Source organism: Humulus lupulus, chromosome 1, assembly GCF_963169125.1.
Source record: "Humulus lupulus chromosome 1, drHumLupu1.1, whole genome shotgun sequence".
In the NCBI taxonomy this organism is placed as follows: domain Eukaryota; kingdom Viridiplantae; phylum Streptophyta; class Magnoliopsida; order Rosales; family Cannabaceae; genus Humulus; species Humulus lupulus.
In genome coordinates this window covers 71,735,193-71,760,582 of record NC_084793.1, presented here as the reverse complement: position 1 = coordinate 71,760,582, position 25,390 = coordinate 71,735,193, and the positions used below count along the sequence as shown (strand labels likewise).

The following is a 25,390-nucleotide window of genomic DNA, read 5'->3' as shown; positions in this document are numbered from 1 at the left end:
CAATGGCATAACTTTTATAATTTAAAAGTAATTAAAAACGAAAAAGCATGCAAGTCAGATTTAATTTGCACATTCATAACTTTCCAAAAATACATTGTCCCCAAGTTGATTATACTGGACTTAACTACTTTCTCATTTTAAGGATTCCGCAATAAGTCGGCCAATTCATTTCCATTTATACGGGTAACTTTGCTATATATAATGTTAACTTATTTTAGAGAAACAATCATAACTAATTTGTAAAAATCAATAACATTATCATGGGTGCTCAATATTAATTCTCAATTTTATGGTATATATTTTTTATTTACAGTTCTCGAAAGTTCTTAAAAAAAAAATAACATTTTGCAAAACATGTGTATTTAGTGCCACCAACACGTGTACCCTCTTTAGCACTATGAACAGTAGGCTGAAATTTAAATGAAAAACTTTTTTTTCATATATGTAAATAAACGTATTTTAACTTCAGCTATTGAACCTATTATTTTATATACATATTTATATGCTTTCCATTAATTATGAAAGTGAGGTTATAGAAGTTTAATATCACAGTAAAGGGCTCAAGTACTATTGGCAGAAACAAATTGAAGTTCAAAGAGAGTAAGAATGAACTAACAATTCTATATCAAATCCTAAAATGAAAATTTAAATAATGTTTCAGAAGTAAAAATAAAACTAGGGCGAAGCATACAAGCAAACGAGATGAAAACAGAATATCCACTCTTAAAATAGGGGAAAAAGACATGAACAAACTAACTAGAGATTCTTTCAATTACACAATGACCAGAGTAGTTCTATATAAGACAATGCATTACCTGATATAAATGAATTCTATCATAAATACTTGGAAGTGAGAAGCAGTACATTAGAGATCTGCCTTTGCAGCTTATTTGAGATAGCATTGGTGGCTGCATATAGATGAAATGAGCATAAATGATCCACAACCTATTATATAGACTAAACAGAGTAGTTTGATAGAGATAATAAGACCTTGACCTTGACCTTGACCTTGAATGTGAGATGTAAAAACCTTTGCACAGTTGACCACTACACATTTACCGACATATATAAACAGCATACATAATACCAGGCAGGTGAAATTCCCCCACCTAGAACATAATGGAGAATGGCTTGTGTTTAATTAGCTTGAACGACGAACCTCACCACCTTGTCTAGTGCTTCTGCTACTACTTAAAGCAACGGAACTCTGACTTGAAAGTTGCACATCAGAGAGTGAAACAGGCCCAGTCTGTGAGAATATTAAACCAACTGAACTAGTTGAGGTGTTCCCAGAAGAAGGAATTCTAGCTGAATAAGATTCCTTCTTGGATCCTGATATTAGTTCAGGTCGAAGCTCTGACGATGTGGATGAAGGAGCCAGAGTAGCCAGCAATGACCCAACTGGATATGGAGTAACTGGCATATCAATTAGAGACGAGGCTGATGGACTATATCTCATAGTTGGATGATCAAATTTACATGTGGCACCAAATTTGCACTGCCCATTTTGCAAATAGAAAGTGCAAGGTTGCATACCCTGTTGTTTAGGAACATAAATCAAATACAATAAGGCCCCAAATGTAAGCATAGAATATAAAAGGCACATAAACACACAGACAACTTCACAAAGAACGGATGAGACACAAACAACTGAACGTGCCAACTACATAGCAAGGATGATTTACATTAAATACATGTAAAGAAAGAAAGAAAGAAAGGAAACAAAAAACTAATAACATAATGTTCATTAATGTGAGCCTCTGGCTCGTAGCCATCAGCTTTAACATCCGTCTACAAATTAAATCATCAGCATAGAAGTTTGGAAATATGATGCCTCAAGGACAGAACAGGTGTTTTAAAACATAGAACATAAACATAACATCAGAAGAGCAGATGCCTCATCTACTATTTTGTTTCAGTTCTGTAACATAACCTTAGCAGTCAGACATATTGCACCCTACCTGTGTTTTATATTTTACATAAGATATAAGGTCTATTAGAATATAATTAAAAAAATACACAAGACAGAGACAAACAAGTTCTAACACTTAGAATAGCATAAGCAGGTGAATAGATTATGCTACCGGACGCAGGGGGAGGCCCATTGGACTGAGGAGACAATTTGTCCTTGGCACAGCTCGATCACGTGGATGATGATAACGGCATGATGATCCAAATTTACAGTCCCCTGTTCTTAAATAATATTGGCACTCAGGTTCTCCAGCCCTCTCTGGAAATGCTTGTTCCTTTGGACTACTGCTTGAGGCACCAATAGAAGAGGGTAAAGAGGAGTAAGGTCTTGCAAGTGAAGCTGTAGAAGAAGGTAAATGTGTTACTCCATACACAGAAGCTCCTCCTACAGTAGGCTGAGCACCCGGAGATAGCACTGGGCTTACAGGTGCCTGCACCAAATAAGCCAATGAACGCTATTAGTAAGAATTATTTTTCTTGCAGAATGTCATTCAGATAAGTCTCCCCATACCGAGTAAGGATTCCACCCAGGTAAAGGAACAACTCCATGAGGAAATAAAACAGGACCATAAGCCCCTTGAACATATGAACCAGGCACTAACGGAGGCCTAGCCACCCTCAAGCTGGTGGATGGCCCCCCAAATTGATCAGGCATGGGAACTGAAGGAGATTGCACCGGTGGATAAAATTGAGGTGCAGAAGCCGTCACTGAGGCGCCGGCAGGTTGAGGATGATGGAATTTACAAGTTAACCCAAATTTGCACTGCCCCGTTTTCAAATAGTAGGAGCACTCTGCCTCACCCTGTTAAGATGGAGAAGTATGAGCCATATGCTATGAATTTATACAAAATTATACATCCAAAAAAAAAAAGTTAATATTGTTCATGCATGTATTAAATGTGTGTCTGTGAGAGAGAGAGAGAGAGCAAACCGGTCGTAATGGGTATCCATAAACATTTAGTGGAGCTTGGCTCAAAGATCCACCTCCATGTTTCGGATGGTGGAACTTGCAGGACGCACCAAATTTACAGGTCCCAGTTTTTAAGTAATACTGAACATTACGCAACAAGACCATATAAAATTAGAGGGAAGCTAAGAAAAAAATATATAAAAAATCTACATTCACGATACTGATTAAAATTTGCAAACGACTTTACCTGACATACAGGTTCTCCCACTCGCTCTGGGTACTCCCCGGTAGCTCTCACAGCTGCTGCCACCTTAAGTAAATATTAAACCAAACCAAATTAATCAAAACATTATTTAAACTGATAAGTTTGACATTCTTCAATGTCGATAAGAATAAAAACACACACTCGACAGGGTCAAAAACACACATTTTGAGCTTAACACAGGAAAACAGTAACACCCAAAAGAACATTGAGCCCTATATATCATTTCCATTTCCTTAGCTTCCTTACTACATTAATAAAGAACATGAAAAACAAGCTTAACGTGAATAAACACTAAACCAGAACAAGTTATTCGAGGTACAACTTAGTACTAAATGACTGAGCAGAGTAATGTCGAACAAAATAAAAAATAAATCCTCATTATTGAATACTCAATAAAACAACAAGGATTTACCGCAGCACGATCACGGGGATGGTTGTAGCGGCACCGGTTACCATATCCACAATAACCAGTTCGCATATAATACACACAGTTCGGCACGCCGGGACGCTCCGGGTACGATTCGCCGCCACCGCTGCCGCCAGTCAGCCCCAATTGCCACATCGATTCTACAAATTTCGCCCCCAAACAACGAAACCCAAGTCACATCAAAAACCCTAATCAAAACCCCCCACATTTTCAAAACCAATAATAATGAAAAGGAAAATAAAAAAATAAGAACCCTAGAAAACCCACGTTATAAACAGAACCTATTTTGAAAAAAAAAAATCAGACACAGACGCACAGTAACCATAATAGTACCTTCAAGCCCGGTTTCGCCAACATCCGGGCTCCATTCCGGCTGTTGCCCGGGATTTGACCCATTCCTCGCGGGGCTCCGGCCGTACAACTCCATGGAAATGAGCTTTATTTTTTGGGGTTTTTTTCTTCTTCTCTCTGTACACTAAACCAAACTGTACGAACAGGAAACAAAGGAGGAACTTCCTACAGTACTCTAATAAGTTTTTAAGTCTTCGAGAAGGATCCAAGAGCTCGATCGAGTGAGGCTTTCAGCGAAGCGAACTAGCGAGACAGAAGAGATAATAATCTTACAGTAGAAATGGAGCTTAAGCTCGCTCTCGCTCTCCCTCACTCACCAAGACCGTACGGTCTGGTATTGGGCTTTTTGGCTTTGCTCACTCACTCACACTCTTTTTTTTTTTCTAATTTAATTTTTTTATTCGGGACTGTGTTTTCCGTACCCGCCAAATGTCTCGCACGTGGGAAGGGTTGAGTTTCGTTTCGTGTGATGGCATGGGAATAGTTCTTAAAGAACTAGTTCCGGTCCCCTTTTGAAGCTGAGGACTGGAAACCGACACTGGGATTAGAATTACGAAATGGCCCTTGCGTAGGCCATTTAATGGAATCGGAGTTTGGTGGGGACAAATGTGTCTTTTGAGAAAGTGGTAAGTGGGAAGTGTTTTTATATAAATAATGATATTTTGTCTTTATGTTGTTGAGGAAGCTTGAAGAGTAAGATGGGAGAATTGATTGGGAGACAATGGGTTTGTGTTGTGGTGTGTCCTAACGATTTTCTCGTTTGGGCAAAGGGATTCTCATTCTATGCAAAAATATCATAATGTTCTTACAACTAATTCAAATTAATTTTCTTAATTCATTTCTCTAATGATGAAACATTAAATGGGTGTTTTCTTTTTCTTTTTCTTTTTTTGGGTTCTACCAGTTTTGTCACGAGACTATTTATACTGTTTAACATCTAACCAAACAGAATGTTCTTATCAAATGAATGTATCTCATGCAAAATTACAAATAAAATTGAAAATGTTTATTATTTTAGTACTTTTTGTAAGTGTAATGTAATGTCGCGTGACTCACTTCTACATTTGAGATTCGACAGGTGAGTTAAAGTTACCCTTTATTTTTTTTTTTAGGGTTTATAATTTGTTGGACTCTGTATTTTGTCTCATTACTTGTTTGGATCCTGTGTTTTGACAAATTATTTTTTAGACTCTATGTTTTGTAAAATGGTTAACAATAGAATCCTAAACCCGATTTTAGTCAATGTTTTCTCAACTAAAATCACAAATAATTTACCAAACTAACAATTCAGAACAAAAATAAAATCATTCTGCTTAAAAACTGTTTTGTTATATTCAATTTTTTCTTCATCAAAATTGAGTTTAGGGTTCTATTTTAACTATTTTACAAAACATAGAGTCCAAAAAGTAATTTGCCAAAACACAAAGTCTAAACAAATAATGGGACAAAACACAGGGTCCAAAAAAATATAAACCATTTTTTTTAATAAACATTTGACTGTAAGAAGAAAATATATTTATGCAGAAAATGTATTAATTAAAAAATGAGTTTAGCATGGAAATATAGTTGTACGCCCTGGTTTTCCCACGGGCTGATTAGCGAGCTGAGCTACGGCCTAATTATGCTTATCTCGTGGACATCCCCAAGACCGGAGCTGCCATCATAAGATCATACCTCCTTAGCTCGAGGTAACCTAAGGGTTCGCCTCTGGTTACTTAAGGACTGAGTCCGGGCTCTGAAGATTGAAGGTCGAGTTAAGTATCCAGCTCGTGGTACGAGCTAGAGTTGGAGGCTGTGACCTTTTATAAAGTCAACCACGCAAGGTAAACGTGCATATATCAGACATCACGTGTTTGATATATCCCTGACTTCTCGGACACGCAGCAGGAACGTGCATATTCAGACACCCACGACTGGGTTGGGCCGTGCGGCCCATTATCTCCTTACCTATTGATTTGACCACACTTATGTGTCAGGTTTAGGAATTAATCATGAATGTCACAGAGTTGACATGATAGGTAAGAAGGTCACGGGATGACCTTCTTACCAACTCCCAGGTGCCTTCTCCTATAAATATGGAGACCTTGAGAGTTAATAGAGGTTGGATTCTTTATTGTAAGAAATACCCTGTAATCAAATATCTAGTATATATCAATAATACTAACTAGTGGAGTATAAGGATTTTAACCTTTGAACCACTCAAAAAACGCATTATTGTGTCACCAACTCATTTCTAAGATCATTCATCTATTTCGGTTCAACATAAGCACTAGTCTCTTTCTCTCATTTTCTTAATTTCCTGTTGGCGAAGAACCTCGTCAACAGTTTGGTGCTTTCATTGAGAGCAAGTTCGATTAGTGCTGCCGCAAACATCCAACTATGGTGACTACTCGATCCAGGCACGGTAACGAGACAGAACAGCATGATGAGCAGGAGGCTCATCATACTGCCACCCCTGGTGAACAAGTTCCTGAAGCCCAGCAGCGGCCAGGAAAGCAGCCGGTGGGCCAAGATGACACCGGAAGTTCGGCACCCCGGCCACCTAATCCAAACCCGTGTTATTACACTGCAGTGGAGATGGAGAATTCTCAGCTGAGGAGCCATCTAGCAATAGCTAGCCATCAGATCAAGGATGTGCTGGCCCGACTACCCCCTCTCACAACCGATGCTACCATCGGAGAGAGGCAAGGCGAGGCTACTAAGTCTCGCCGGGGTAACCAGTCCAGGCATAGCCGCTTGGACAGATTTCCGACAGCCAACTCCACTCCTTCATCACACCATCGAGAGGCAAACTTCGAAGAAGTGCCTAGAGCCGGACAACAACAGTACAGCCGTTCGATCAGGACGTCGACTCCTAGCTCCCAACCATCCTTGAGGGCGTCCAGGGGAGCCCAAGGAAATTCCCAAAGGAGATCCGGGGAGGGCTCACAGCATCAGCCCGTCCCCAACAACCGTCCTGCGCCTCGTCCAGATCGCCAGGAGCGGGACCAGCAGGTTGGCAGGGCCGAAAGGCCCCCACCGAACTTGATCCGTCCAGACGGGACCAGGATCGCCTCTCCAGTCAGGCATCCTCCGTCTCCAATCAGATATCCATCTCCTCCTCGGCCTGTCCGAGATATTCCAGCCTACGGAAGTAGCAGGAGAGATCCGCCATCAGCTGGACATTCCCGGCGTAGCAGGACGCCAAGGGAAAGCCCAGGTCCTCAGCACCAAAGGCGAGCTCCAAGCCTCTCTAGCAAGAGCTACTAGACCGGCAGTCGCCGGAGTGACCTTTCTGGCGGGGACCTGCGTCAGCGTTTGAGTTCGGCGCAGAGCCCACAGGCCAACCAGGGGGCGACCTGCGGGACCGCCTTAACTCCCATAGAGGGGAGCAGGTAGGAGGAGACAGCCATGCTCGCTCAGGGGGGGCCCTGTCCGAAGTACGTAACGGAGGGAATGCCCCAAATAACTTATCTCAAGATAGGAGGGGCAATAACCTACCAAATGTGTACAGTGGATCCGGAGCTGTTGAACAGCCCCGGAATAACCAAGGACAACAGGACAAAACCCTCAAGCGCCTAGCCCAGATGGAGGAGCTGATGAGGAAGCTCCTGTCAGAAAAAGAAAAAGATGAATATGATTCTGGGGACGAGATGGAGCTCTTCGCCCCCAGCATAGCAGCAACGGCTTACCCACCTGGTTTCCGTATGCCGCACCTGTCTAAGTTCAATGGAGACGGAGACCCGTCGGATCACCTAGGGATGTTTAACACCCTGATGATGGCTCACAACATCGGCCCCGAGCTGAGATGCTTGATATTCCCTTTCACACTTACTGGACCAGCCAGGCAGTGGTTCAAGCAAGGCAAAAGGCAGTCAATCAGCTCCTGGAAGACTTTCTCTGCCGATTTCAAAAGGGCATTCCGAGCCTCCCAGGCTGCCTGCGTTCAGGCCGACTTTTTGGCTAACGTGAGGCAGCAGCCTGGTGAAACTCTGAAGGCCTACCTGAGCAGATTTGCGAACGTCGCTGCTCGGGCCAGAGACGCGGATGATAGCTCCAAGCTCATGGCCATGAGAACTGGAATCCTCGTAGAAGGGGATCTCTGGAAAGACATACAAAGAAAGGGAGTCAGCTCGGTTAACGAATTCCTTAATAGGGCCCAAGAATGGATCAACTTGGAGGAGGCCGAAGCTTCAGCTGCAGGAACCAGCCAGGTCCCTGAGTAGCCCGCTGGAGTGGGGACGGAGGTCGTGGCAGCGGCCCAAAATGTCACACAGAACAACCAGCTCGGTGGAGGCAAAAGAAAGGGAAATGGCGAGGGCAGTCAGCACGGCCAAAAGAAGAATAAGTCCGTAGATAAGTTTAAGCCTGTCTTCGTGACTTATACAGAGCTCACCCAGTCTAGGGAGAATATCTTCCTAGCTAACTCTACTCGAGTCCCCTGGAAGAGGCCGGAGCCATTAAAGCACCACAAGGGGAAGAGAGATACCTCCAAGTTTTTTCGTTTTCATAACGATGTTGGCCACAATACCGACGATTGTAGGCATTTAAAAGATGAGATCGAGACCCTCATCCGAGTCGGCCCCTTGGCTCAATACGCACGGAACAGGGTTCCAGCAAGTCGACCTGCTCCGAAGGTCCCGACCAGTCAGCCCGGGTCTCGGGTAGATCAGGACGTCCCTCCTCCCGTGGTTGGAGGGGAGATATCCACTATCTCTGGAGGTCCGCATATGGCCGGCACGAGCAGGGGCGCCCAGAAGAGGTACGTGAACGAACTAAAGGCTCATAACGAAGTAGAGTTCGTCCCGGAGCAGCGCCTGCCAAAGCAACAGCGATTGGAGAAGCAACCAATCACTTTTACAAAGGAAGATGCGGGCCATGTCCAGTTCCCTCACAATGACCCTCTGGTCGTAGCAGTTCAGCTCGCCAATCGGAGGGTGAGGAGGGTGCTGATCGACAACGGGAGCTCGGTGAACCTCCTATTCCGGTCCATGTTGGAGAAGATGAGTTTGACCGTCGCCGAGCTGAAGGCGACCTCCATGATGTTGTATGGTTTTTCGGGAGAAGGATCAGCAGCAATAGGGACGATCGGGCTGGTGATCACCCTAGGAGAAGGATCTCGGACAGTCTCCAAACTCCTCGAGTTCGTAGTCATTGACTGCTCCGCTGCGTACAACGCAATTTTGGGACGACCTACACTCATGGCATTTGAGGCCGTCACTTCCATTCGCCACCTCGCGATGAAATTCCCTACTTCCACAGGAATATGCACTGTCCATGGCGATCAGCTCGCTGCCAGGGAATGCTACAGCATTTCCATGAAGGGAAAATCTAAACCCGGGCAGCTGGCAATGGCCATTCAAGGTGGTGGAGAGGAATCTCAGACACCATTAGCTGATCCTGAGATTGAAAAACCTCAAAGCGCCGAAGGGGAAAATGTCGTCTCAGGTGAGGATATTGACCCCCGAATAGGCGAGGACAGATCCGAGCTCCAGGCTATTGAGGAGCTCGAGGAAGTGAGCATCGATCCGCAGAACCCTTCGCGGAAGGTTAAGTTCGGGAAAAATCTCTGTAGCGAGAGGAAGGCGGAGCTGATCGAGTTTCTGCGGAATAACCTGGACGTATTTGCATGGTCACACGAAGATATGGTGGGAATCAGCCCGAGTGTCATCATGCACACGCTTCATCTGGATAAAAGCGTTCCCGCCAAGTCCCAGAAGCAAAGATGTTTAGGAACAACCCGGGCTGAAGCCCTAGAAGAAGAAGTAGCCCGGCTCAAGAAATGCAGCTTTATCCGTGAAGCCAAGTTTCCGATCTGGGTCGCCAACCCCGTGCTAGTTCCAAAGCCTAACTGGAAGTGGCGGACCTGCATCGACTTCTCCGACCTGAATAAAGCCTGCCCCAAGAATTGCTTTCCATTGCCAAGGAATGACCAGTTGGTGGATGCCACGGCGGGGCACGAGCTCATGTCCTTTATGGACGCGTACTCAGACTACAATCAGATCGCCATGAATCCGGCGGACCAGGAACACACCAACTTCATGACCCCGACTAACGTTTATTGTTACAAGGTCATGTCGTTCGGGCTGAAGAACGCCGGAGCTACCTACCAAAGGTTAGTAAACAGAATGTTCACAGACTAGATCGGAAAAAACATGGAAGTGTACGTTGATGACATGCTAGTCAAGTCAAAGACTGCCGATAACCATGTTTCTGACCTGGAAGAATGTTTTAAGATACTACGGGAGTATGGCATGAGGCTTAATCCACAGAAGTGCACTTTTGGAGTTGCATCAGGGAAGTTCCTGGGGTTCATTGTCAATACCCGAGGAATCGAGGCAAACCCCGACAAGATCAGATCATTGCTTGAGCTTCCTTCACCCAGGTCACACAAGGACGTCCAAGGCCTGACAGGAAGGGTGGTAGCCCTCAACCGGTTTATTTCGAAATCCACCGATAAATGTTTGCCATTCTACAACCTGCTCCGAGGAAACAAGAAGTTCGAATGGACAGAAGAGTGTGAAAGCGCATTCCTCGACCTGAAGGCACATCTGGCCGAGCCGCCCGTACTATCCAAACCAAAAGCAGGAGAGCCTCGTTTTCTCTACCTGGCTGTCACTGAGGATGCAGCCAGTGCCGTGTTGGTTCGGGAAGAAGACCAGATTCAGAAGCCAGTCTATTACATCAGCAAGAGACTTCTTGGGGCTGAATCCCGGTACCCGTTGATGGAGAAATTGGAGTTTTGCCTTATCACGGCCTCGCGAAAGCTCAGGCCGTACTTCCAGTCCCACTCGATACACGTCATGACCGATCTGCCTTTAAGGCAGGTTTTGCAAAAACCTGAAGCATCAGGACGTTTGTTAAAATGGGCAATCGAACTCAGCCAGTTCGAGATTTTGTACACTCCGCGAACTGCTATAAAAAGTCAGGCCCTGGCCGATTTTATGGCAGAATGCACGAGATTCCAGGAGGATCCCGCAGAAGACTCACCCCAAGTCACCTCGCCTCAGGCGTCATGGAGGATCTTTGTGGATGGTTCATCCAACGAGAACGGCTCCGGAGCTGGAATCATTTTGATATCCCCCGAGGGACATAGATTCCACTCGGCGTTGAGATTCGGGTTCAAGGCCTCCAACAACGAGGCCGAATACGAAGCTCTGCTGGCCGGGCTGAGGATAGCCCGGGAGTTGAAGGTGAGCTCCGTCCAGTGCTTCAGTGATTCCCAGCTCGTGGTAAACCAGGTTCTGGGCGAATATCAAGCACAGGGACCCAAGATGGCCGCCTATCTGGCAAAGGTAAAAGGTGAGCTGTCCGCGTTTAGGCGAGGCTCGATCGAACAGATACCTCGGGAGCAGAACGCTAACGCAGATGCTCTTGCCAAGCTCGCCACCTCTGGGGAGACGGAGACCTTGGGGTTAGTGCCAATAGAATTCTTGGAGAAACCAAGTATAGAAGTAGTCAGGACGGAGGTCGAGATGATTGATGCCAGGCCGACCTGGATGACCCCCATCCTTGAGTATCTCGTCGAGGGAAAGCTGCCTGAAGGACGCAATGAAGCACGGCGAGTACTCTATCAAGCTCCCAGGTATGCGATGGTAGATGGAGTGTTATACCGGCGTGGGCATTCCCTACCTCTCCTACGATGCGTTCTTCCAAGCAAAGCAAAGGCCATCCTGCAGGAGGTGCATGAGGGTTTTTGCGGAGACCACACTGGGGGGCAAAGCTTGGCCTTAAAGGTCCTGAGGCAAGGATATTACTGGCCAACTCTGTCCAAAGACTCGATCTCATACGTGAAGAAATGCGACAAGTGCCAGCGATTTTCCGCAGTTGCCCGCGCTCCTCCAGTCGAGCTGAAGATGATCTCATCCCCATGGCCGTTCGCAGTTTGAGGGATCGACTTGGTGGGCGCCCTCCCTACTGGAAAAGGCGGGGTCCGTTACGCCGTGGTAGCCATCGACTACTTCACAAAGTGGGCTGAGGCAGAACCTTTGGCGACGATAACATCCAAAAAAGTGCTTAACTTTGTGGCTAAAAGCATTGTCTGTCGATTCGGCCTGCCCAAGAAGATCGTTTCCGATAATGGCACTCAGTTCGATAGCGACCTGTTCACCGAGTTTTGTGAAAGGTATGGAATTGTGAAAAGTTTCTCCTCCGTGGCCTATCCTCAGGCGAATGGCCAGGTCGAAGCTATCAACAAGACTCTAAAGGCGAGCCTCAAGAAGAGATTAGATGAAGCGAAGGGGGTCTGGCCAGAACAGCTCTCCCAGGTCCTATGGGCATACCGGACCTCGCATCGGACTCCTACGGGTCATACTCCTTTTTCCCTAACTTTTGGGAGTGAGGCAGTCCTCCCCGTGGAAATTAAGGTGCTTTCGCATAGGGTCCAGTCTTAGACCAGGACCGCCAGGTGGCCCCTTGGAGGTCGCCGTCTCGCCCTGCTCAGCTGCGCCGGAGCCTTCCCCAGCCTCGGAGGGCGCTTCTTTATCAAGGCGAGCTTGGAACTTCACCAGGAAGCGCTCCCAGAGGTTCGCTGCCAGGAAGGAGAAGTCAGCGTCTGGATTTAGGCCCAGCAATGGTAAAACAGGTCCTCCAGGGCCTTTTCCGAAGTTGTCCGCTCGGCCTCCAGGGCGGCCTTGGCCTCAGCCTTCGCGGCATCTAGGTCGGTCCGTGCGGTGGCGAGGGCGGTCTCGAGCTCCTGAACCTTTGGGCGGGTTTTTTCCAACTCGGCCTGCGAGGCCGCCAAGGCATCCTTAGCCGCCTGCAGAGAAGTCTGGTGCTCGCTCCTCATATCCTCGAGCTGAGTTTTGGTCTTGGCGATGCTCCGATGAAGGGCAACGACGCTCTGCGAAGGCGGAAAGGCAATTGCCTTAGAAAAAAGAGAAGAAAGAAAAAACAGGGCAAAGTGTAATAATAAAAAGCCATAAAAGGGTAAAGTCAGCTTACCGTTAGGGTCATGCCCGGTGAAGACTCCAGCACGCCCACCGGGCTCATTGTCTCGATGGCCCGGAGCTCCTTCTTGTTGAACTTGTAGGTGTGGCTGACGGCGTAGTTCGCCAACTCATACACCGTTCCCCGGAAGGCCTCTGGAATCTTCTCCAGGTCCTGGGGATTAATTGGGATGCATACCTCAGAGGGTACAATTGCCGAAGCCTCGAGCTCCGTTCCTGCGTCCCGGGCGGCGGCCAGAGCTCGCGGAGGGGGTGGGGGCATGTTGCTTCCCCCTGCAGCGGGAGGAACCGCTCCCACGACCTGGGCAGCTGGGGGCTGCTCTTTCTCCTTTGCAGGAGACTTGGCGGGGGTCCCGACGGCTTGCCGAGACGTCCGGAGCCTCTTCATTCTGGGCCCAGCGGCCCCAGCTGAGGGGTTCCCCCCAGAGAACACACCTCGCAGGCTCTCCTCGGGCTGAGACATCTCTTCTGTCAAAACAAAGACATGGTTAGTACAAGAGTTGGAAATCATACAGAAACAAAAACAAAGGGGGAAAAAGAGAAATTCAAGTATATGTATACTAAAGGGAATCCTACCCCCATAGCTAGAAGAAGAATCTAAGTCAATTACTTCCCGAGCTGGCGCAAGTTCTGGGTCCGAGGCTGATTTAGGGCTAGATTCTTCTACATATTGCCTAAGCCCCGGAGCTACGGCACCCCTCCGGAGTGATGGCCATGACCGAAGGTTGGTCCCATACTCCTCGAATAGGATCGACCTAAAGGCTAGGGTGTTTTCTACTACTACGGTACCCTTAGGCCAGCTATCTTGGTAGTCCAACACAAGCCGGTCGACACAGTGGAGCAGGGTGGTGTCCAGGTCCGGATCACTTCGGTGATGATGGACGAGCTGCCTAGGATTGAACCTAGCTAGCCAGGGGTCTGCTGTGGCCCTATTTAAACTCCTAAACAAGTAAGGGTTACCTTGGCCAGAAGGACCCGCGGCTGCTTCGAACAGAATCCGCTCCTCGCCCGATGTCTGGGCGACCTCCAACGCCCGCTTCTTGTTTCTCACGAGGGGAACCTCATCTTCCTCGTCCTCCTCATCTTCATTCCCCGCGACCTCCTCCACGATGATGGGCCTGGTATCGCGGGCTGGGGGAAGCCCCCAGGGCCTCCTTAGGTTTAGAGTCTGATTTGGGAAAATCAACTTGCAGGCCACCATCGTCTCGTCTGTTACGAGCACGCGATAATCCTTCTCGCTGGGGGGCAAGCCCGCCAGTCTCTCATACTGGGCCCCGAGGGTCATAGATTTCTCAGTCCTCACGAAGATAGCTGCAGGATTAATTTGAGTCAGAAAGGGATACAGGCGGAGCTAAACGATACTTAACTTACGAGCTAAGGATGAAAAGCACTTACGAGGGCGATTGAAGTAGTGGAGCTCGCAGTTTTTGAACCCCGTCGACATGAAGAATTGGTCTTTAAAGTCGTTGGGGTGGCTGGACAGCTCGATGACCGCAGCCGTGTTGGGGAATTGGGTTAAGTAATAAAACCCGTCACCTCGACCTCGCTGATCTGGGCTGGCCTTGAGGCAGAAAAAGTACAAAATATCCGCAGAAGTGGGGACCTCCCACTCGTGCTTCAAAAATAAATATCTCAACCCCGCCAACAACCGATAAGAGTTGGGGGGGAGCTGGAATGGGGCCAACTTCACATAATTTAGGAAGTCAGCAAAATATTGGTCCAGCGGGAGGAAGGCCCCCGCCTTGAAATGCTCGCCGCTCCAGGCCGCGAATTCCTCGTCGAGCGGCGCGCAGCTCCGCTCGCCTTCTGCGGGAGGTCGGGCAATCACTGACGCTCTCCCCAGCCCGATGTTGTGGGAGAGGAATAGCTTGTTGATCTTCGTCTGATCAGTAATCTTTGAGACGATCCTCTCCGCCTCAAAGAATGCGTCAGGAGCCACCTCGAGCTTCTGCTCCACTGCCGGCCCAAAGTGGGGGATCGAGGATTCCGGCATCACCGCCTTTCCTTTGTCTTGTTTGGAGGCCGAGCTGCCGACGGTCTTCTTTGGAGCGTTCCTCTTCGGTGCCATCTGGTCGCCTAGCGAATAAAAGAAAAGATTTCAAAAAAGGCGACCTAAGCATGAGGAAGAATCAAAGTGTTATTTGCACGAGTTGAGGTAAGCCCAGCCCGTGGAGAGTGAGACCACGCGATTCTATGAACACGCGCCTGTGCTCCCAACAGATCCCCGATTACTCGAAATTCGTGTGTCAGGAGGGTCAGGATAGAATTTGCCTTGGAAGGAAAGTTTCAGTAGGCAAAGAGGGCAAAACCGCCTGTGAAGCGTGTCCCCTAAGCTACCCGGTTTTGCACCCAAAATTCCAAAACTCCTACCCAGAAATTATCCCCAGAAAATGCATCCTGTAAACCATACTCCTAAACGATTTCCTACAGCAAAAATACCCTAACCTAAAAGGCTTTCACCTTCATACCCACAAAAACCAGTAAACCCTTGCATGTGGCTACAGTAAATATTTACCTAAGCTACAATGAAAAATATTTTCAAAACATGCATAGTCAGGAGACTTACAGAGTGTTTGGCTGGGAGGTGGGTGAAGGTGTCGCCTAGGTGGGAGCTTCGTCAGAGTATTTGTTTCCAAAGTTTTGAAGGATTCCTTACGTCTGAGCTTCTTGAACGCTGAAAATGGCAATCGGAAAGAAGAGGGTTTTTCTTCTGAGATGAAGAGAGAAGAAGGAGAGAGTTTCTGAGAAATTTCAAATGAAAGGGTGGCCCATGCGTAGGGTGGCCACCCCTTTTATATACGTGAAGGGTCACGTAAAGAGGGCCGTTGGATGGCCCTGATGTGGGATCCAAGGCCCTCCACTCGAAATACGAAACGTCGGCTGGGCATAGGCTAGGCCATTAAATGCAGTTCTCGGAAGACGTACCGTCACTAACCACAATGCTCCACGTACTAGGTGCCTGTGTAAAGTGTGGAATGTGAAGAGTTCATAGGGAAGCCTAAAAGCCCCTACTATGGCCTCACACGACGTCGTGTACCACGAGCAGGGGCTTGGGGGGCAGATGTACGCCCTGGTTTTCCCACGAGCTGATTAGCAAGCTGAGCTATGGCCTAATCATGTTTATCTTGTGGACATCCCCAAGACCGAAGTTGCCGTCATAAGATCATACCTCCTTAGCTCGAGGTAACCTAAGGGTTCGCCTCTGGTTACTTAAGGACTGAGTCCGGGCTCTGAAGATTGAAGGTCGAGTTAAGTATCCAGCTCATGGTACGAGCTAGAGTTGGAGGCTGTGACCTTTTATAAAGTCAACCACGCAAGGTAAACGTGCATATATCAGACATCACGTGTTTGATATATCCCTGACTTCTCGGACATGCAGCAGGAACGTGCGTATTCAGACACCCACGACTGGGTTGGGCCGTGCGGCCCATTATCTCCTTACCTATTGATTTGACCACACTTATGTGTCAGGTTTAGGAATTAATCATGAATGTCACAGAGTTGACATGATAGGTAAGAAGGTCACGGGATGACCTTCTTACCAACTCCCAGGTGCCTTCTCCTATAAATATGGAGACCTTGGGAGTTAATAGAGGTTGGATTCTTTATTGTAAGAAATACCCTGTAATTAAATATCTAGTATATATCAATAATACTGACTAGTGGAGTAGAAGGATTTTAACCTTTGAACCACTCAAAAAACGCATTATTGTGTCACCAACTCATTTCTAAGATCATTCATCCATTTCGGTTCAACATAAGCACTAATCCCTTTCTCTCCTTTTCTTAATTTCCTGTTGGCGAATAACCGCGTCAACAATAGTAGTAATGACTAATAAGTTATACTGGGGGCAATGCTGAGCAGAGCACTACAGACTACCATTAACTAAAATTATTATAAGAAATATTTTTGTCAAAATTATATTCCTCGTGATAATATTTTAAGTATTATAAAGATTTGAATAAAAAAATACATCATTTTTAATAGAGAATTTTACACAAAATGACTAAATGGCCCACTTTTTTACATTTTTATTGACAGACAAATATTTTTTCTTGTTTAACTGTTTTTGTTTATTTTTGTACTATATTTATAATTTTTAATTTACAAAAATACTATTTGTTTACTAACATACACATTACCTCACATATCACTTTTTCTCTCTCTTCTTCTTCTTCCATTACTTTTTCTCTCTTTTTCTTCTTCATCTTATTCCTCCATCACCTCCATCTGCCCTCTTCTCAAGCTCGTCCTTCTCAGTTCCGGTCACCACATCGCACCAATTTCCAACCACTTTTCTCAGTCGTCGGCGTGACCCATTATGCAATCATATTTTTTCATTTTGTTATTCTTTTGTTAATTTGATTTTTTTTTACTCCCCTAGTTGTTAGTGTGTTTTATTGTCTTGTTGCTTTTTATGTTTATGTTGCTTTTTTTTTCCTTCTATTTTTGCATATATTAGTGATATTTTTCATAATGCATGCAATGTGTTTGATGTGATACTTGAATGACTGAGATATATTTTTTAGTGTTAGTTTTTATAATTCTTTTGGTATGTTAATTTTTTTTCAATTTATTAAGTGTTATTTTAGGGTTTGTGTCAGGCTCTTTCGGTGTTTAGGTTGTGTTGGGTTGTTGTTTTAGGTTTTGCCTAAGCAATAGATAAGCAAGTATCTATTGAATTTTGTTTATGTTTCAAGTTTTATTTTGTTTTGTTGGTTTATCATTTTTTTGATTAGTTGTATGTTATTTTTATGTTGCTCTATAGTGATTGTGGTGTTTTTGTAGCGTCATTTGTTGAGTATTTTTTCGAATAAGTTAGTGGTAAACGTGGACAGTGATACACTGCCCATTATCTCTCTTTCTTTGTTTCTCGAGTTCAAAACCTCTCTCTCCATCTCTTTCTATATTCATTCATTCTACTTCTTCTTCAAATATTTACTCTTGCGTTGACTTGTTGTTGCTTTGGTGTTGCTCTTGCGTTGACTATACATGTTTTGAATTAGACCATAGTTGTTATGGTGTTAATCCAAGATCGATCTTGTGTTGTTTTTCACATTCATGAATTAATTCATTTTGTGTGCCATGTTATTTAGTTGTTGTGTTTCATTTCTGCATATGAATATCATTTTTATATTCTAAAGATATATATTTTTTAAGATGTTTTTTTAGTTATTGTTTAGTTGCTTTAAGCGTTTAAGTTTATTTGGTTTCTTTTTTAAGATTGAAAATGATAAAAATGGTGATCCTATTGTTCAAGAAAAAAATTATTCATATTTAGATGAGATGACTCAAGAAGTTGTTGATGATACACTGCTCATTCTCTCTCCTTTTTCGTTTCTTGTGCCCAACACCTTTCTTTCCAACTCTTTCTTTCATTCCTTCTTCTTCTTCTTCAAATTTTTTTATAACAATGTTGTTTTGTTATTGATTTTGTGTTGAAGTTGTATTTGTTATACAATTTGTATGCTAGGATCATTGACAACAACGTCAACACAACCTGGTAGCAACAGTGTTTTAGTTGAAATTTTAAAATACTCTCCATATTTTCAGTATATTACCCAGAATTTCAATTTAATGTTTTTCCTTCAAGATTTTTATAAATAACCACAACACCACACAAACCTTTTAAGAATTAAAATGATTATGTTTTCAAACTTGTTCCCCTTATTAATAACGTAGATTTTTCCAATTTAAATATAAAAAAATCAACTTGTTTCAAATAATTTATAACAACAAATTTTAAGAAACAACAACTACTAATCAGCAAATATATATTCTTTTCTTGTGTCTTTATATTTTCAATCATTTGGCATCAATTCTTCACTTGCTTCAAAATCAACATAATTATTTTTCATCATCATAGTATCCATTGTTTTTTTTACCAGAATTGGTATTGGTTTTCAGTCTCTGAAAGGTAAATAATCTTAGTTTTTTTTTATATAAAAAAAAAATAGAATGCTTTTAGTGGTAATTATACATTTTATATCTCAGGTTCAGAAATATAAACACAAAAACAACCCAACAACAACACCACATAAACATTTTGATAAATATAAATTTTAAAATAATCTCCTTTTTTCACTATATTTTCTATCTTACCTCGTTTATTTGAAGTTGTTTTTATATATTTTTTTCTTCCATTTTTGCTCAAATCTAACTGAAAAGTGGTTGATTTTTTTTTCAATTTAATTTTAGTAGATTGCTTGATAATGGCCGAAAATGGTGATTTTTCGTTGCTGGTCGCCAATGATTTTCAATGTGATGGTTGATTTCGTGTTGCTGTTCGTCAGTGTGTATGTCGATTTGAGGAACAAGCCATTGGCGTTCATGAAGCTTTTTTATTGCTCTGATCTTTTTTGTCGTCAGAAAAGATAAAAGGAGCATAATTATAACTCTATGATCCTCTCCAACATATGTCTAAGTTGTTGTATTTTACAAATGTGAAATAACACTAATTTATATAAAATTATATAAGGTACTAAATGAATGTTATTGGCTCACACTTGGTCATAAAGTGTATGTAATTGGAAATGCATGCAATGAGTGAGCTAGTTGTATCATGACTTTTGTTTCTTCCAAGATTACTAGATGTTAGCATATTATGTTTCTTCCAGTTATGTCTTGTCAACACCCTTCTTCTTAATTTTTGTTGTCGGTGAATAAGGGAAGGAGGAAATCACTCCGCGTGTGAGACCATGACCAAACAATATTTTTGAAAAAAAATAAAGTTTAGTACCGTATAAATGTTAAAATAGACGTGTGGCAGTATATATGTAAATTTGAGTGAATATTAGTGTATATATAAAAAAAAACCCCTTTTTAATAATGATTTCGCCTATAAACATCGTGGTAGGTACAACAAAAAGTATACTAAATATTAATCATCATCGTGATAAATTTGAGTGAGTATTAGTGTATGTTAAAATTAAGTTTAATTAATTCTAAAAATGAAAAATAAATTTAAAATAATTAAAATTATATATGATTTTTTAAACATGATTTTAAACTTAAATGAAAAAATGAAAAAAGTAAAAAAAAAAATCAAATCCCCCAAACCCCGATCTTCCGTTCATCTAAGCCCTCTCCCACTTTCTTCTTTTTTTCTTCTTTCTTTCTTTCTTGTAGGTTTTTAGATGGAGAGCTCCACGGTGCTGATGGTCTGGGCAGCAAATGAAGGTGACGAAAGAATAGCAACATAGATTTTGGTTTGATGATTGACAAATTGCGAAGGACATGAATGTATCTGGGTTTGTAGGTCGTTGGGTACTCAGTGATGGAGATGGATCTGGGAAGGTGCTCTTCTCCATTCACAGTGTTCTTCGAAAGTGGCAAAGGGGTTGGGCAAGTTTTTTCACAGGCATATGAACAAGCTGGGTCTGATATTAAGTTTTTGCAGGTGCTTTCTCTATTTCTCTTTCAACAAGTTTTAAGTGAAGAAGAAGAAGAATATGATAAATGAGTCTTATTTTGATTTTGGTATGAGTGAATGGGTCACATACGGGAATGAAAGAAAAAGTGTTGGTAATCGGTATGCGCAGCGTAAAGCACGTGGTGGTGAGTCCAAAGATTTCAATTTTTTTTTTTTAAATCTTTAAATAACAGATCCATTAATATGCAAATCCTTAATCATATAGAAAGAAAATGAACATACAATCCAAAACAACCTCTTGAATACTCAGACCAAAATCTTCCAAGATGTATCTCTACACCTCAAGACGTGTGTGAGCACGTAGAGTAATGGTGGGAAAATTTCTGATTCACAAGATGTACCCAACTCATGAGATCTTGGAATATTATGCTGAGACACTTTTCAGGGATAGAGAAAAATAATACGATATATTTTTCTCTATGAAAAGCTTAGAATTTTCTCTCTAGAATATTCTCTTTGTTAAGTGTATTCTGAAACTATTTCATCTAATAGATTTATAAAAGAATTAATTAAATTCAAAATTCAAATTATAAACCAATTATTAAATAAATAAAAGAAATATGCAAGACTCAGTCTTGCACCTAGTCACGCGTCAATCAGTCTTGCACTGTGATTGGCGTGTAGCATATCCCAATTTCAGGGATATGTGTCTTAATAACTTTTATTTAATTATTATTTAATAATCATTTATTCAAAAATATCTAAACCTGATAACTTATCTTATCATATTAATTAAAGAATAAATATCATTTCAAATTCAAATCCAATTTGAATCATCAGAAATATCTTTTCACATTATTTAAATAAATAAAACTAATTAATTCAAAATTAATTATCTTAATTATTTAAATAGCCATTGATAACTCACAAAATAGAATTATTTTACCATATTTTATTTGTTATTTGTTGCTTAGTTCTTGAGTTTTTAATTAATTTATTAAGTTTTTAAGTAATTTTAAATTTATTGGGTTTATTTTGATTTTATAGATTTTTGTGTGTTTTTATAGATATTTGATTATAATATGTTGTAGCTTAATTATTTGAAATTAGTGTTTTTTTTTATTAAAAGTTAAAAATGTAATTCTTTTGAACTTAAATGCTACATTAAATTAAGTTATAATTAATATTTTCAAATAATTAATATGATTTATTTATAATTAGAAATATTTGATTGTGATTTAATTTATTTTTATGTTGTAGGAATTATGTTGTATTTTTGGCTTTGAAAAGTAAGGAAATCAAAAGTGGCATTTTTGAAGAAAGAAAATAGAAAATGAGGAAATTGAAGCTCCATGAGCCAGCCACCCAAAGGCCCACGCCTGCCAGCTCTTCCTTCGGCCCAACCGAAGCCCAGCCCAAGCTCTCCATTCGGCCCAGCCTGTGCTCCCCCAGCCTTCCCAGCCCAGTTGGGTCCGTCTGCCTCAGCCCCTTGGCCCACACAGCCCACCAGAAGCCCTTGCCCAGCCGAAGCCTTCAGCTGCCCCCTCAGCCGCCTGGCCCATCTGCCCAGGCCCACGGAGTCATCTAGCCCAAGGCCCGAAGCCAGCCTCCTTCTCCACCTTCAGCCCAGCCCAAAAGCCACCTGCCACTAGCCACCCAACAAGCCACAAACACTTTTCCCTTGAGCCCAACAAAGACATCAATGCTCCCTTGTCCCTTTTTTTTTTTCCAAAATTACCATTTTTTTACCCAACTTATCTACACATTTTCACTAAAAAATTCATCACGACATCCTAAAATTTACCCCTACTTGCCATAATTACTTTATTTAATTAATCTAATCAATTTAATTAATTTAAGTTGATTATTTTAATGCTCTCATTTTGGCTATAAACATGCAATTTCAAGACCATTTTAGGGTGCTTAATTTTTGGATAACCATAATCTTTTCTACCATTTTCTCTCTACCATTCTCTATTCCATTATGGTGTTTTTCAAGAGCATTTTCAAGTATGTATTTTATTTATTTTGTAATTTCTATTCTAGTTATGTGCTTCTAATCTTTTTCATAAGATTATTAAGATCATGATGAAGCAACTTGTAACTAGATAATATTTATGTTGTATGTTGATTTCCCTTGTAATGTCAAAGTTTATGGATTTTTCTTCTTCATATATGTCTTTCATCTTTAATATCTCATATTTTGGATTGTTAGATAATATTGCACTTTGTTCTTCATTTTGCAAAACATAATATTCTTTGTGTAAGATGTGTCATTAAATTGTATAAATCCAATGTTTAGAGCAAAAATATTATGTTTGGCCTTATAAATAATGTTATTTCATTTTTTTTTGTTTCATTAGGTTGATTCGCATTAAATACTTTGAAATTATATTTTTTTGAAAAGTGAAGAAAAATTCTATCTTTTTATAAATAATTTGTTCTTAAAAGTATAAATCTATTTGGAAAATGATAGTTTGACTTATTTTAATTATCACTAAAACTTGGGAATCAACATACTAATAAGTATTATTAAACTTACACTTTGTGGATTATAGTATCTTAATAATCTTTCCTTTTAACACTTATTTTCAAATCATTATTGGTTGTTTTTATTCTCTTAAATAGCTTTACTTTAAATATTTTATTTTATGTTCGTGACCTTAAATCTCATCAATTTTTGGAGCTACGTTAGAATTTATTAATTTAAAAATAGTTTTCTTTTTTATTTTAGACAACTCCTTTGGGTTCGATCTCGTGCTTACACAAACACTATACTTCATATACGATTCGTGCACTTGCGAGTTATAAATATTTAAAACATACCCGTTTTGGGTCCATCAAGTTTTTGGTGCCATTGCCGGGGAGTTGCAAGAAAAGAAACAAAATTTATCTCAAGGCTAGTGAATTCTTCTACTAGTTATTTTAATTTTTGCACTTAAAAAAAACTATATATATAAAAATATAAAAAAATATATATTTATATAAAACTACAAAAAAAGATAAAAAGAAAATTTGGGACGGTTCTACCACCCATAAAAAAACTTACTTATATATTTATATTTATTATTTTTTAGTTGACGGCACTTGTGCCTCCTTTCTATCTTTTGAATTTTTATAGTCAATGACACTTGTGCTTCCTAATTTTGTTTCCATTCATTTCTTTGTTAGTTGACGACACTTGTGCCTCCTAACCTATTGTTGTAACTTTATTTATTTATCTTGTTGTAGTTTTTATTTTATTTTATTTTTGCAAGTTACTAGTTGATGGCAATTTTCCTCCTAGCTCCTCCTAGTCTTTTATCTTATGTTTTAGTTGATGGCACTTGTGCCTCCTAATTTTTACCTTATTTTTGTTATGGTTGATGGAATGCTATGCCTCCCTACTCTTGCCTAATTTTTATAGTCTTATTTAATTTTACCTTATTTTCTTTGTCTTTTGTCATAATAGTGTGTAGTTGTTAAAAAATACTTGAAAAAAAAAACATAAATCTTGTCCTTTCACCATATCAATTTTTGCTTAAAGAAAATTTGAACAAAATTCCCAACCCGCCTCTACTAATTAACCTCGGGGAGTTGTTAGTAGTGTGCGAGTAAGTGGAATCAAATAGGCCTAGGGACAAGTGAACCATAAAAATTATATTGTTGTGAAATCTCTCAAAAATTATAAGTATGTTCTGTGGTTGCGGTTTTTACTAATCTTCCACATCATAAAATTGTTTGTTTGAGATTATCTCTGTTGCTTTGTGAAAATTGTATGCATCATTGGGAACGTAACTCTAAAAATCGATTAGTAAAAAGACGTTTATCTTTGTTTGAAATTGAAAGTGTTAGTAAAAATTTGAGCATTATGGAACCAATTGCTAATATTACTGGAAATACTGTTGATGAAAATGTTGTGCCTGAAAAAATATTGCTTGAGTATTTTGCACCTATTTCATCTAATGCTCCTTCATGTATTGTTCTTCCTACCACTTCTGCTACCCATTTTGAGCATAAACCATCAATCATTCAATTGTTACCATCTTTTTATGGGTTAGATAGAGAGGATCCTTACATGCATGTCAAAGATTTCTTAGAAATTTGCTCAACATTTAAATTTCAAAAAATTTCTGATGAGTCGGTCAAACTAAGGTTGTTTCTTTTTTCATTAAAAGACAAATCAAAAGCTTGGTTAAATTCCCTTCCCATGGGGTCTATAACTACATGGGATCAACTTTATAATAAATTCTTGTTGAAATTTTTTCTGATGTCTAAAACTGATAGTCTAAGGAGAGAAATCTCAGAGTTTTTCCAAAAAGATAATGAAGAGTTTTATGAATGTTGGGAAATATTTATTATTAAAATGTCCTCATCATGGTTTTGAAAAATGGAGACTTGTAAAATATTTTTATGATGGTTTGACTCCCTCTAATCGTCAAATGATTCAATCTATGCATACTGGAATTTTTTTAAAATTTCAAGGACAAGAGGCTTGGGACGCCCTTGAAGATTTATCTGTCAATTCACAACAATGGAATTATTTTGATCCTAGGTCTAGGTCAACTAATTCACCAAAAAGAGGTGGAAGGTATGAAGTAAAAGATGAATTAGACTTAAGAACATCCTTAGACAAATTAGCGAGAAAAGTAGAAACTTTAGCCATAAGCCAAACTATAAATTCTCCAATACAACCAAGAAAAGATGTTTGTTCTATATGTTCTAGTCCTTGCCATAATGTTCAATCATGTCCTTCCTACCAAGAAGCCTTTTCTGAGGAGGCCAATGCTCTTCATGCTTATGGAAAACCAATTGATAGCCCATTTTCATCCACTTATAATCCAAATTGGAGAAACCATACAAACTTTTCTTGGAGACAAAACCAACCTCAAATGAATCAAGGACACCAATACAACACGCAAAACCAAACTCATCAACCACAAAATCAACCATATCCTCAACAAAGGAAACCTTCCTTAGAAGATACTTTACAAAAATTTATGCAATCCACTCAACAAATCCTACAAAATCAGTCTCAATCAATTACCAAACTCGAGACCCAAGTAAGACAACTCGCCACTGCTTTAGCTGATAGAGAAAAAGGAACATTCCCTAGTCAACCTATCCCTAATCCAAAAGGTCAATATGAGATAGGAAAGTCTAGTCATGTAGAGTCAAAGAACTTTA

The 25,390-nt window shown here is 41.3% G+C and overlaps 1 protein-coding gene and 1 pseudogene across 1 annotated transcript; both read right to left on the bottom strand.

Annotated features, from left to right (window-relative positions):
- Nucleotides 1-700: 700 nt before the first annotated feature.
- On the bottom strand, nucleotides 701-4,346 carry LOC133794294 (zinc finger CCCH domain-containing protein 32). The gene is made up of 7 exons (XM_062231497.1): nucleotides 3,907-4,346; nucleotides 3,559-3,713; nucleotides 3,129-3,191; nucleotides 2,903-3,022; nucleotides 2,483-2,773; nucleotides 2,085-2,402; nucleotides 701-1,537 (listed from the first exon to the last, which is right to left on the bottom strand). Exons 1-7 carry the CDS (start codon nucleotides 3,998-4,000, stop codon nucleotides 1,142-1,144), a joined length of 1,437 nt encoding a protein of 478 aa, XP_062087481.1. The 5' UTR covers nucleotides 4,001-4,346; the 3' UTR covers nucleotides 701-1,141.
- Nucleotides 4,347-24,488: 20,142 nt separating this feature from the next.
- LOC133813171 (small nucleolar RNA R71) lies at nucleotides 24,489-24,587 on the bottom strand (annotated as a pseudogene).
- Between the last annotated feature and the right edge of the window lie 803 nt (nucleotides 24,588-25,390).